The sequence below is a fragment of the Rattus norvegicus genome, chromosome X, assembly GCF_036323735.1.
Source record: "Rattus norvegicus strain BN/NHsdMcwi chromosome X, GRCr8, whole genome shotgun sequence".
NCBI classification, from domain to species: domain Eukaryota; kingdom Metazoa; phylum Chordata; class Mammalia; order Rodentia; family Muridae; genus Rattus; species Rattus norvegicus.
In genome coordinates, this window is record NC_086039.1 from 116914077 (window position 1) to 116927476 (window position 13400).

Genomic DNA, 13400 nt, shown 5'->3' on the forward strand with positions numbered 1-13400 from the left:
GTTTAAAATTCTCTAACACATTTGTGGAAACTTTATTTTTTTTTTGTTTGAGATTTATTTGAATGAGCTGTTATGATTGGAGACATGAGAATTTCAGATTAATGTTTTGCAGCCAGAAAAAAAAGCCCTCTGGAAAGCTGGCAAGTGTTCATAAGTCAGCTCCAGAATTATGTAGGTTGAAGGCTCCCCAGTGGACAGAGCGAATATATAAGAAGGAAACCAGAGGTCTGGTGCAGTTACATCCCAGAGTCTGGGGATGGAGCGAGCACAGAATTGAAAGCTTTCTTCAGCCTGCATTTTAAGGTAAGTCAGAACAATTTACACATGCTTGACTCGGGAAGGGGAACATTCAGCAATAAAAAGGTTTGTATGTGTGCATGTATGAATGTTTTCTTTTTCCTGTTTTTAACACTGCCTTTTGCAGAATGCCTTAATTCTTTAACCGCTGTTTCTCTTACAGGAGTGCGTGTGGGAAGCTCAGTAAGCTGATTTATGATAACTGCTTTAAACACTGGCAACTAGTAAGTCTTTAGTGGGATTTATTTTTCATGTTGCATGTTAATTTCGAAGGTCATAGAAAAGAATGGGCCTTTGACAGAAACGGTGGCTTGCCGTTTCTTAGGAAGTTCTCTGGAGGTTACATTTAAAATAGAATATGTGCTTGTATGTACTTTGAAATGATCTGGTGTAAGAGTTTTGCTTTCTTTGTGTTTATCTTTAGTTCTCTTTTGTTTCTAAGTAATGTTGCTAGTTTAAAGAAAATAACAGGCTTCGCACCTGAACACTGTTGTTAATTCTGGAAGGTAATGACTATTCATTTCTGTTACGCTGAAAAGATAGCAAAGAAAAAGTGGCAAGACTATATCATAATTAGTCACTAACATCTAATTCTGATTTAACTGAACCACCAAAGCTATGTCTGTCTGCCCCTGACTCGGGTTTGCTGTTTTTGTTTTCTTTATCTTCTATTTAAACTGAAAATGGATTTGTTTCTTATTTAAATATCTGTATTGAAAACCGGTATTGATTATTAAAATTTTTAGGTAAAGAAATACATTCTTATCTGTAATTTCTTCTTGTTCTTATTAAAACAAAGGAAAAATAGTTGGTTTAATTAGCAAAACCCAACCCTGACTCTTTAGCCTAATATGTGCCTTCTGCCTATTTTTTCAGCTCTCAGTACACTTACCTATTTTCCCTATGGTTTATGTTACTTATAATTTCCATAGCTGTAACAAGTTGTATATAATAAGTTACTTCAAGAAAGCATTTCTCTATGAAGCAGTGGGCAGCAGTGAGACTTCTAGAAAGCACACAGATGGAAAAATCGTCTTGTTTTTTTTTAACTATCACATTGTCCTTGGGCTCCTTATTTGTCTCATGTCGTCTACCCTGATTAGTTTTTATACTAGTCATTTGGCTCTTGACTTTTCAAAGATGAGAGAAGAGAGACACAAGATGTTTTCTTCAGAATTTTCAGTCTAATGCTACTGAGGAAATGCTGTTTTTTTTCCTGCTCAAGATGTATTAGTACTCTCAGCCAGTAAATGCCAGCCAGGCATGGTGCTTTTTTGTTTTCTATAACCACTTACATTATTTTGGCCTTTGACAAATTTTCAAAATGCGTATGACTCAAATTTCCACTAGGCTTTCGGTGTGCCTTAAGCATTCTCTTTTTTCTCCCCCAGAAAGAGTGTAAGGATTGGGAGTCTCTGACAGTTCAATATGAAGGACAACTTCAGTTTTGCTGCCACCAGCAGAAACATCACCAGCAGTCTTCCTTTTGATAATCTCAACGCAACTGGCACCAATGAGTCCGCATTTAACTGCTCACACAAACCGGCAGATAAGCATTTGGAAGCAATTCCTGTTCTCTACTACATGATTTTTGTGATTGGTTTTGCTGTTAACATTGTTGTGGTCTCACTGTTTTGTTGTCAAAAGGGCCCTAAAAAGGTGTCCAGCATTTACATCTTCAATCTGGCTGTGGCTGACTTACTCCTTTTGGCAACCCTTCCTCTCTGGGCAACCTATTACTCTTATAGATATGACTGGCTCTTTGGACCTGTGATGTGCAAAGTGTTTGGTTCTTTTCTGACCCTGAACATGTTTGCAAGCATTTTTTTTATTACGTGCATGAGTGTTGATAGGTACCAATCGGTTATCTACCCTTTTCTGTCTCAGAGAAGGAATCCCTGGCAAGCATCTTATGTAGTTCCCCTTGTTTGGTGTATGGCTTGTCTGTCCTCATTGCCAACATTTTATTTCCGAGATGTCAGAACCATTGAATACTTAGGTGTGAATGCTTGTATTATGGCTTTCCCACCTGAGAAATATGCTCAGTGGTCTGCTGGGATTGCCTTAATGAAAAATATTCTTGGCTTTATCATTCCTTTAATATTCATAGCAACGTGTTACTTTGGAATCAGAAAACATCTGCTGAAGACCAATAGCTATGGGAAGAACAGAATTACCCGTGACCAAGTCTTGAAGATGGCAGCTGCTGTTGTGTTGGCATTCATCATTTGCTGGCTTCCCTTCCATGTTCTGACCTTCTTGGATGCTCTGACCTGGATGGGTATCATTAATAGCTGTGAAGTTATAGCAGTCATTGACCTGGCACTTCCTTTTGCCATCCTCCTGGGATTCACCAACAGCTGTGTTAATCCCTTCCTGTATTGTTTCGTTGGAAACCGCTTCCAACAGAAGCTCCGTAGTGTGTTTAGAGTTCCCATTACTTGGCTCCAAGGCAAGAGAGAGACTATGTCTTGCCGAAAAAGCAGTTCTCTTAGAGAAATGGACACCTTTGTGTCTTAAATCTGTTAGTGGGATGCATGTAATCAGCCTAGCAATGGTTTGGAGGCCCACACAAATGATCTTTAAGTGACATCAGTATAATATAATTCTTTGCTTTTTCTAATCTTTATTTACTCCCCCCAGAACAGGAAATAAGTATAATTATAAACCTTTATACTCCACCAGCTTTCAGTGATAGTGCCTTCTTTTTCTGGTCCGTTGGCAGGAGATTGTCATATGTGAGCTTTATCTATAATCTAGAAGTATCTGGGGGAATTATCTCGACTTATAATTAAAAACAAATTATGAGTGATGATTTGATGTCTCGGATTTCTCCCTGGAAAATGCTGGCATTTCTTAGTGGAGTTTTATGTCCATTTTCATCTGATATTTTTTTCTCTTGAACAAGGGCCAATTTGAACTTCTTACACTTTCCAACCATATGATAGAGCATGAGAGGTGGGCACTAAGGTTAGCATGCTATACCCTTCTATATATGCCATGGGTTGGTAGTGGCTTATTCAGTCTCTAAATATATAGGTTCTCCTTTTAAAGAAATTATAAGTTGTGTTCCTTTTCCATTTCACTCAAGTATAGCTTTTTACTTACTATCTAAAACCACTGAGTAGATCTAGAATGTGGTTTAAATCACACTTCTCTATTAGCTTATCCTTGAAGTTATAGAGCGCACGCTATTTAGTAAAACAGAACTACCCTGAAAAAGTATTTTATTAACCACAAAACTGAATATACACTTGGAAAACTTTTCATCCATTTTGACTATTGTTTCAAGTTTTCTATTCTCTTCTGATGATTTTTGAACACGACAACAAAACACTGTATTATTAGATGACATAAAGGTCACTTTTTACATTTTTAACCTTTTGAACATGGTGCTTTGATATATTCTATGGTGACTTGAGTTTAATTATTCATGCTTTTGTTCTGGGCTGCGTCCCAAAATATCTTTTTGACCCTGAAAAAGAGAGGATTCTTTAATTCTTTAGCTTTATAATAAACTGCACACTGGCATAGGAAAAGGTTATGTCAGAATGGAAGTTTGATGCCTTCTTGGGAGCAAACAGACCCAGAGAAACGGCAAGTTTGGTGTCCAACAAGGAACTTGTCAGAACAAAGGCCCCCTGGGGAGTATTTTGAATCTGCATTTCTGGGCACAGTTCCAGAATATATAAGAGTCTGTGGAGGTGATTTAAATCAAGCCCAGGTCCACAGAGCTCATTCTCAACACGAGTACATCTCTTACATTAGAGGAATATAATCCCGGAAACTGAGTCACCTAAAGTTCACTCAAACTTCACAATAAGTATTAATTCAAACGTTCAAAATGCCATTCTCTTACTGCCCCATATTATACCAGGTCGCCTGAGACCTTTCTGGACTGATAATGACCTCTGAGGTAGATTTAAAGTTTTGGGAACTTAACATTTCTGTCAGATTTCAGGCTTTTTTGGTTGAAGAATCCTCTCATACCCCTTCCTTGGAAAACCCTGATTTCATGTATTCATATTATGTGTTACTAAGATCAAGTAGCTAAATATATAATCAGTTATGATTTTGTGTTTTAAGTAATTTTACACAACATCTCATAAAAATAAAATCATTATTGGGAGACCATGTGTGTTTATTATTATTTTTTAACTGTCTTCAGGTAGACTGCTGCCTTCTCTTAGCATCCCCCAGCAAATTCCCACTCATACTCCTCAGTTACAGCCTACATTATGACTCATTTGGGCCAATACGAAACAGGCATATGAAAAGCATATGTCGGAAATGAATTCTGATACCTCCTGGGGGTTCAAATGACAAACTTGGTGTCAACCAAGCAAGCTGTAAGGCACAGCAGTGAAACGTGGGCTTTTGCATGTAGACTATTTCTTGCCAACATTCAGTTCCTGTTATTTTCTCTACTACAATCATAACTATTAAATCCTTTCTACCCCCTGGGACTTCTCTTAATCCTTTTTGGGATTTTTAAAGACTGTTTTCAGGTGCTGGAGAGATGCATCACTCCGTAGTTAAGAGTACTGGCTGCCCTTCCACAAGATCCACTTTCAATGATCACCACCCACATGGCACCTCAAAAGGCTCTGTAACTCCAGTTCCAGGGGACTAACACCCTCTTCCAGCCTCCATAGGCACCAGTCATGCATGTGGTGCACACACATACATGCAGGCAGAAGAACACTTCAAATTATTATTATTATTATTATTATTATTATTATTGTCATCATCATTATCATTATTATTATTATTATAATGATGCTGAAAACAACAGCAACAATAATAATAAAAACTGGCTTCTGCTTCCATAGGAGACCTGTAGTGAACCCTGAGGGACATTGTTTTCCTAGTTATTCTGAGAATTGAGAATTGAATAGATAATGCAGGACTATGTGAATTCTGATTGAGGGTATGTTTATGGGTACAAATACCCTCTTGACTCCTTGAAAATGTAAATGTCAGGTGACCTTTTGAGACGATATGAAAACTTTTATTCTTTCCATTAGGCCATTTATCAAGATTTCCCCTGTGAAGGGACCATTGTGACAAGTGCTGTGACAGGTGTGTCATCCCATCTCATTCTCCCAAGGAGTCGGGTATTCTCCACCTCATTACAAATAAGAAAGTGAGGCTCACACCAACCAGGCAGCATACATGAGCTGATACAAGGTCCCTAACACGTATACAGCACAGGTCTGCCTGGTATGGCCTCAGTGAGAGAAGAAACATCTAACCCTCAGAGAACTAGATGTCCCAGGGAGTGAGGAGGCCTGGTGGGGGGGTGGGTTGGCATGGAAACATCCTCTTAGAGACAACAAGGGAGTAGTGATAAGATGAAGGCACTATGGGAGTGTGGACCTGGAAGGGGGCAACAACTGGACTGTATAAAAATAAAAGTAATAGGGCTGGAGAGATGGCTCAGTGGTTAAGAGCACCGACTGCTCTTCCAGAGGTCCTGAGTTCAAATCCCAGCAACCACATGGTGGCTCACAACCATCTGTAATGGGATCTGATGCCCTCTTCTGGTGTGTCTGAAGACAGCAACAGTGTACTCATATAAAATAAATAAAAAAAATATGAGGTGGATTAGACTCCATCCCACTTAAAAAAAAAAGTAATAAAAAAATGAGATCAGTCCTAACTGATCTGTAAAACAGATCAAGTGGAAAAACCCAGAGAAGTATTTAGTGCCTTAAATATCAGTTCTAAGCTACCAAACAAGTATTTGAGAGACATTCATTGTTGTCTTTCACACTTCATTCCAAACATAACTGAGTCAAGAGTTTCTAGACACGTGGTGTATTTGTGCTTAGAAGGAAATGAGGAGGTCGCTTGGTAAGGTTCTCTCTTGTTCTCCAGTCTCTTGTCCGAGGCTTCTCAGAGCCACATGGAATAACCAGTGTCTTATACATACAGCAAGGCAGGATTCTCAAACATTTATTTTGAGGAACGAATATGCTGAAACGAAGTTTATCTCTTTGATGGGGCTATCAGAGATGTTTCTCTCTTGCAGCTTGCTGACAATATCTTTTCTTATGATGAGAAAGAAATATTAATTCCACATCATGTTGGCCTAAATCAAATAAATTAAATAACATCCTTTGAAAAATCCTAATCCGTTTGAGTCTGCTTCCAAATGAGAGGACAATGTGAAATGTGAAGGTGAGCCTGTTCTAGCCTGACTATGTGTCACAGGGGTCAGAGCATTAGTATCTAACTGGTGTCCTCACTTCTCAACAAAAGGAGGCCACAAAGGCGACAAGATGAAGGAGCACATAGGATGAATGGAGGAAAAAATATTGTTAGGAAAACTAAAATATAATCAGTTATTCTGATGATTTCTGGATAAACTGTATAGGAACTGATAATTTATGCAGCATAACAGAAATGCATTAGCCATCACTGAAACCTCATCAGTGCCTTGGACCTGAAGTGTCAAGCTTGCTTGCATAAACCCACCTATAAAAGCGTCTTTGGGAAGAGATATTTGTCTTTTTGAAATCTCTCCCTACTCCAGGATGAGAGAATTCTTGTTAAGACAAAAACTAATTGGGATGTTTTCCTTAGTATACAGTCAGTGTGTATTGAAAATTTTAGCTATTTAAAATGAGCCATGTAGATGATCTCTACTAACAACATGAAGACTATTATAGATAAGATACTACATATATGCATTTTAGTCTATTATATATCAAGTTTGTCTTCATCAACCTGTGTAATGGTGATTCAATATTTTAAATATTTTGACCTTGTACTTTTGTCTGTTTTACGAGACGATTTTCTTCCCCCATTTAGTCCTTTTCTTATATAAAATCCTAAAGCATCAGGACTTTCAGCAATCCATGATATCACACCTGATTACCATCGATCAATAATGGAAAGTGCTGGAAAATACAGTCATTTTAATACTTAGGTCTATATAGTTATTGCTGTTACAATGTTTAGCAATTGACCCACAGGAGATTCGATGGCTCTGTAGTTTGGTGTAGATTCCTACACCTGCCCACTTAAGTAGCACATGTGATTCCAGCCTTCAAAACAGTGAGAGAAGAATTTTCTGTCATTTCAATTGTTTTATCTATGGTGTTTTATTGACGTTATTAAAGCAAACTAGTACATAATTTGGTACTAAAGATGGTGCTGGAGGGAGAGAATTTCATAGTTGAGCTTTTCTGATTGGTTCAGTGGTAAGGAATCTGGCATTCTAAGTTGATTCCATTTAAAGATGCTAATGACAATTTCTAGACAATAATCTATGGATAATCCTGATCAAACAATTGTAAGCAAGCAGCTCTGTGACTCTGTAAGTTTTGAACACCGCTGGTAAATGAATATAAGTAGGGCTGGTTGTTTCCACTGTATGTAGACAAAAAGTGGTAAAAGGGATTCATTTAATGATTAAGATTCCAAGGCCAAAAGATGCCTGTTAATATCTATATGTGCCCTCTAAGAGTTCATAGTTTCTTATAGCCTAAGGGCTAAGATTGCCAAGAATTCTCATGCATTATCTCCTGGCATGCCATTACAGATAACAATTCAAGTTGAATTACTATCCATTAAATGTAACTGCTACTAGAGAAATGGCACTGCTTGGGGAATGATGGAATCTTACTGGTTGGAATGGAGATATTTGGGAAGACCATAAAGAAACTGTGGGTATCGAGCACTGAAATTTTAATAAACTTTTTTTGCTGGTGGAAGGCCTTTTTATCATATCAAAGAAAGTTGTCTGCTTACTCCCAAGCCATAGCAAATTCCTTATCTCTAGTGGTATGCACTCCGTCTGCTCATCACAGAAAATACACCTTGCATGGTTTGGGGACACTGAAAAAACCCTTTGCTAGCCAGATGCCAAGCAAATCAACACTTAGGCCTTTCAGGATCCACACCCTTACCCAGTTTGTTTCTAGACCTATGTTTAACTAGACATATGTCTCAACAGTCCCCTTAAAGTTAAGTATAAACTACAACCCCTGAGAAGATGCACCACCCCTTAAAATAACTACATAATTTGCAATCTGTACAAGCAGAAATCTAGAAGCATATGGAAATAGAGATTAAGGGTGGAGGATAATGGTAGAAGATATATAAAACAGTATTATGCAAAATTTACTGACATGGCTCCCTAACCAGAAACTATTATCTGCTCCAGCTTGGGGAGTTTATTTTTAATTGAATAACTTTAATTTTTGTTTTTCACACCCTACACGATATATCTTGGAGCAAAATGTAGTAGTTTGTCTTGTTGGTGGGCTGAAAGGTGGCCCAGAGTGAGTAAGATGGAAAGCAAGTTGGAGATTGGGGAGAGGAGGAAGTAGAGGGTAGGGCATAGCCAAAACTAAAAACACGAAGAAGCTATGTAGAAACTCGCTACTTTATAAAGTAATTAAAATTACTAAAACAGAGTCTGAACAGAGTTGCCCTGCATAGATGGAAAATGTGAATCCCAAAAGTCAATGGTTATTATCTGAAAATCCCAGTATTAGGTGCAGGAAATCTTCCTAGGAACTGTTAATAAAGAAGATCCTAAAGGCTTTCTCCAACAGTACAGGCCATTGATATTGCTCTTGCTTGTCCATTGTAACTTGACTCCAACACTCTATTGCTGAGAACTCACGTATTTTGATCATAGGACATGGAGAAATCAAGCTTGAAATAAGCTGGATGTTTCCTCCTTATTGGTTAGTTTCATAATACCAAAAGTTGCTATACGGGCTAATGGGAGAGACAAATCATCAGCTGGGTGACCCAGTTGGGAATCCTTCAAGTTACAAAAATGATCAGTCAGGCAAGATGTGCCTTTAGTTACATGACAATTATGGGGATAACCAATCACTTTCTATTTAGTGGTCTGATTTACAGGAAGGAACTCATGATTCATTATGTAAACCTAGACAAGAGTTTGAGGCTATGGTTGCCATAAACTTGAGGGGGGGAACCTACCACTATTATTTTGTAAATGGATGTCCATTCAAACTGTGCTCTAAATCTATGTCCACCTATTGATGCTCTTTCCAGCCTCTGTCTGAGGAGCTTCTTATTGCAGTGAGTAATGTTTAAGGTAAAGACTCACTGATGGTCAATGTCCTAATAATAATCAACTGCTGAGTCTTAAGCCCTCAATAGGACAAATCTATCACCCCTTCTAAGACTCAAGGAATATTGTGAAAGAGCGGTCAGAAAGAACCTTAGAGTTTCATAACGGGAAAAGGTCCATGAAATCCTGTGTTTGTAGAGTCCTGTAATCACTGTTCTGAGCCATCTAGACCTTTGAAAAGAGACAGAAGTCACTAACCCAGGATATCCAAGTTCAATGGAAACTGTTATATCCTAGAAAGGCTTTGATCAAATGGCAGCTTGCAAGTGTCAAAATTGAGGTGAGCATGCATGAATACCTGTAGTGGAGAGTGTAGTCAAAGCAACAGTTGGACTCAGGCCATCTATGGTAACGATCATGATGATCTTACAAAATTCTCGCTTTATTAGAAGCATTAAAACAGCTACAATCCCCCAAGCAACCTAGAATGGAACCATTTTAGATCTAATATTTGAATGAAGGAAAGGATGGGGTCCCTTACTGGATGGATCTCAGTAGATTGACAAAACCATGTACTATTAGTCTTTCTCCAGCCTTCTCTAAAGCAACCTATGGCCTTTTACCAGGGTAACTGCATCGAGGAAAGGGAAATAGCCAGACCTTTTGGAAACTATTGAATGCTGGCTCTGAACTGAAACTAATTTCATAAGCCCTTAAGTCTCAGTGTAATCTACCATCCAAATTAAAGTTTATGGAGGTCAAGTTCTCACAGTGGACTCTTGAGTCCCTGAACTCATGCTGTGGTTATGGATTCAGAATGCATCATTAGAGAAGATATACTCAGCTGTTGGCAGAGTTTTCCCACTGGCTCTCTGATCCATGGAATAAAGGTTGTTATGATGTAAAGGATGTATGGGAGTCACTGCATTCCTATGGTGACTGGGGAGATTAGTGCCACCAGGAAGAATATGAAATGTGCCAAGGGTGCTGATTCCTGCCACATTCTAATATAACTTTTTATTTCAGTGTATGTGCCAAAGACAGATGGATCTTGGACAATATGAGTCAGTTATTGTAAATTAACCACAGGATGACTCTAATTGTGGTGCTATAAAAGATGTGGTTTCATTGTTTGAGAAAATTAAGCACATCCTCGGGTGTGTGGTAGGAAGCTAATGATTTTGCAAATGTTTTCCTCTATCACTGTAAGTAAGCCTCACCAGAAGCAGTTTGCTTTCAGCTGACACATCCAGCAATACACTTTCACTGTTCTCTCTCAGGGGTACATTAATCATTTTAGAAATTTCTTTCTCTGGCAAGCCCTGAACAATACATTATCCATCTACATAAGTGTTATGTATAGCTCTATAACCATATCTGTGCATTAACCCAAGAAACACAACAAATGTACGCCATACCTGTATCCTTCATTCATTTATTTATTTTTGGCTTTTTTCAGCTTTAGATTGGTTCTTTTTGACTTTCATATCATGCGTCCCAATCCAGCACCTCTCCCTCCCCTCATATGTGCCTCCACCCTTGCAACCTCCCCCAACACACAGCAGAGAAAAATAATCTTGTTATGGAAGCTGTAGTGTGTCACAGTGGGTCCCACAGTATATGTTTCTCTCTACACTTGTTTGCTTGTAAATGTTCATCGCAGTGACTCGTTAGTCTGGTATGAAGCCTCAGACTTCTGCTACTCCGAATAACAGACAAGAGGCTGGGCTGGTGCTCCAGCACTCAGGCCCTTACCAAACACCATGACCAGGGCTAGTTCTACTGGGCTGCCCAGGTGAGGTTCGAGACCCACTCTCCTGAGTGCGGCAGCTGATGCCAGTTCTCCTGCTTTTGTGATCCCAGGGACGACTCTTCTGTCTGATGCAGGTGGTGAGGGTCAAGGTTAGGAGAGGGTCTCTCTCTTGCCTATACTGTTGCAGGACAGACAAGTTGATTCTGGTTCATGCAGGCCTAGTAGGTCTAGGGTGGACCCGCTCACCTGAGTGCTGCAGCAGGTGAGAGGGGTAGGGACAACTCTTCTGCTCGAAGGATGTCATTGGCAAGGACAAAAGGGAGGGGAGGAAACCTCCCTTCACCAATGCCACCACACAACAGACAAGTGGCAGAGCCAACTCTTCCATGCTTATGTTTGTCTCACCGGAAACAGCCACAGCCAGGCCCAGGCTGCTTTTCTGAGTACTACAGTAAGAGATGGGTGGAGCCAGCTCTCCTGCTCTGAGGACCTGGGATCCCCCTCCTGCCTGCCATAGGTGGCAAAAACAGGAATGCATCTCTTCCTTATTGATGTCAAGGGACTACAGACAAGTGTCAGGGCCAACTGTCCTACACTCATACCCTTAGGGTCAACTTATCCATGTCCCCACCCCCAGGGTCACCATGCTGCCAAGGCATGGTGCAGGGCCCAATCTCTTGGGTATTACAACTGGTGAGGGGAAAGACCAACTCTCCTGCTCTCATCATCCTAGGGCCAATTCTCCCACCTGACACAAAGGTGAGGTGTGAGGTGTGAAGTGTGAAGTGTGAGGGGTGAGGTGTGAGGGGTTAGGGGTGAAGGGTGAAGGTGGGGCAAAGAGGGTATTTCTCTCTCATCTCATTGCACAGGAGATGAGTGGCAGGGCCAGCTCTCCTATGTTTATACTCTCAAGGCAGGCTCACTCACAACTCCCACAATGTGTTGGACCACTTTCCTGAGTCTTGCAGCTGACTAGAGGCAGGATCAACTCTCTTGCTCTCACGCCCCCAGGGCCTGCTCTCCCAAGGTGTCCAGGTGAGGGGTGGGGTCAGTTCTGCACAGCCTTCAGATATCAACATGTTCCTGAGCAGCAGCCCAGACCAGGGCTGTCCTCCTGGCCTTTGGTTGTAGCTGACCACTGTTGCTGCAGTATGGTAGACCCAGACTTGACCCCCAGTGACAGCACAGGCCAGGACCCCACCATGGTCCCAAGTCGCATTGCTAGGTATTCACATGAAGCTCTTCCTCACTACCCTCTAGTCTCCTGTTCTGCCTTCCTTTTTGTGCCCACATTTTTCAGTTTCTCTTTTTCTTCAACTTCTCTACCACTTACTTGCTCCTCTAATGTTTCTTGGGGTCCCCTAGTGCTTGGGGTCACCTCAGGAGTGGTCTCAGGAGTTCTAAGATTTACTCATGCATTGTGACACTCGGCAGGGGTTATCTTTGGCATGGCTTGTCCCCACAGGACTGTGTAGCACTGGACTGGTGGTCATCTCAGGTTAGCTCCCTGTCCAAGACCCCTCGCACCAGACCAGGGGTCACAGGCTCGATATTTTCAAGGAATGTTAGTCTACTAATCATTCAGATGTTCATAGGTCAAAAGACTGAGCATAGACACAGCCTCTCTCTACTCTGCCACCTACTGACACACATGGGATACAGCAGTCACACCAGCAAAACCTCCAGGGCACTTGTTTGTCTGAATTTTGTTTGTTTATTTTTTAATACAAGTTTTCTCTCGATAGCTCTGGCTATCTTGGAACTCACTCAATAGATGAGGCTGGCTTAGAATTCACAAACTTTCACCTGCCTCTGTCACCTGAGTGCTGAGATTAAAGGCACGCACCACCACCAACCTACTTAGTGTTCACATTTTCTTATAATACTATATTTTTTTTTATAATACTATATTTTATCTTTTAGATATGTCCTGGTTTTGCTTTTAAGAGTAGAATCTTCTAAAGAACACTGGCTAGGCAATGAGGGAAACTACAGACACAAAGAAAATACTGGCAAAAGAGATTTCTGAGAAAAGACTGCTCTAAAGTGTACAAAGAAAGTCTAAATGTCAACTTTAAAACCATGAAAATTACATTGATTGAGGTCTGTGCCACAGTAGGGAACTTGGATTAAAGCAGTAATAAACACACACATTCGTAGCCATTAGGTATCAAATCATATACTGAAGCAAGGATAGACTTAAATGATGCTGGTAAAACATGATAGGCACATATAGAAGATTGAAATGTGGCCCCATATTTCACTGTATTTAAAACAACCGAAAATGACCTA

General features: G+C 40.2%; 1 protein-coding gene and 1 non-coding gene across 3 annotated transcripts; one reads left to right on the forward strand and one right to left on the reverse strand.

The window, feature by feature from the left end:
• The first annotated feature begins 243 nt into the window (after positions 1–243).
• Agtr2 (angiotensin II receptor, type 2) lies at positions 244–4428 on the forward strand. 2 transcript variants are annotated; one of them, NM_012494.4, is made up of 3 exons: positions 244–303; positions 461–521; positions 1689–4428. In NM_012494.4, exon 3 carries the CDS (start codon positions 1726–1728, stop codon positions 2815–2817), a length of 1092 nt encoding a protein of 363 aa, NP_036626.1. In that variant the 5' UTR covers positions 244–303; positions 461–521; positions 1689–1725; the 3' UTR covers positions 2818–4428. The 2 variants fall into 2 exon arrangements, with proteins under 2 accessions (NP_036626.1, XP_063135845.1); XM_063279775.1 differs by lacking the exon at positions 244–303 and adding an exon at positions 308–363.
• Positions 4429–12669: 8241 nt separating this feature from the next.
• Positions 12670–12800, reverse strand: LOC120099493 (small nucleolar RNA SNORA17). The gene has a single exon (XR_005498663.1). It is a non-coding gene; the product is annotated as a small nucleolar RNA SNORA17 (small nucleolar RNA).
• Positions 12801–13400: the final 600 nt, after the last annotated feature.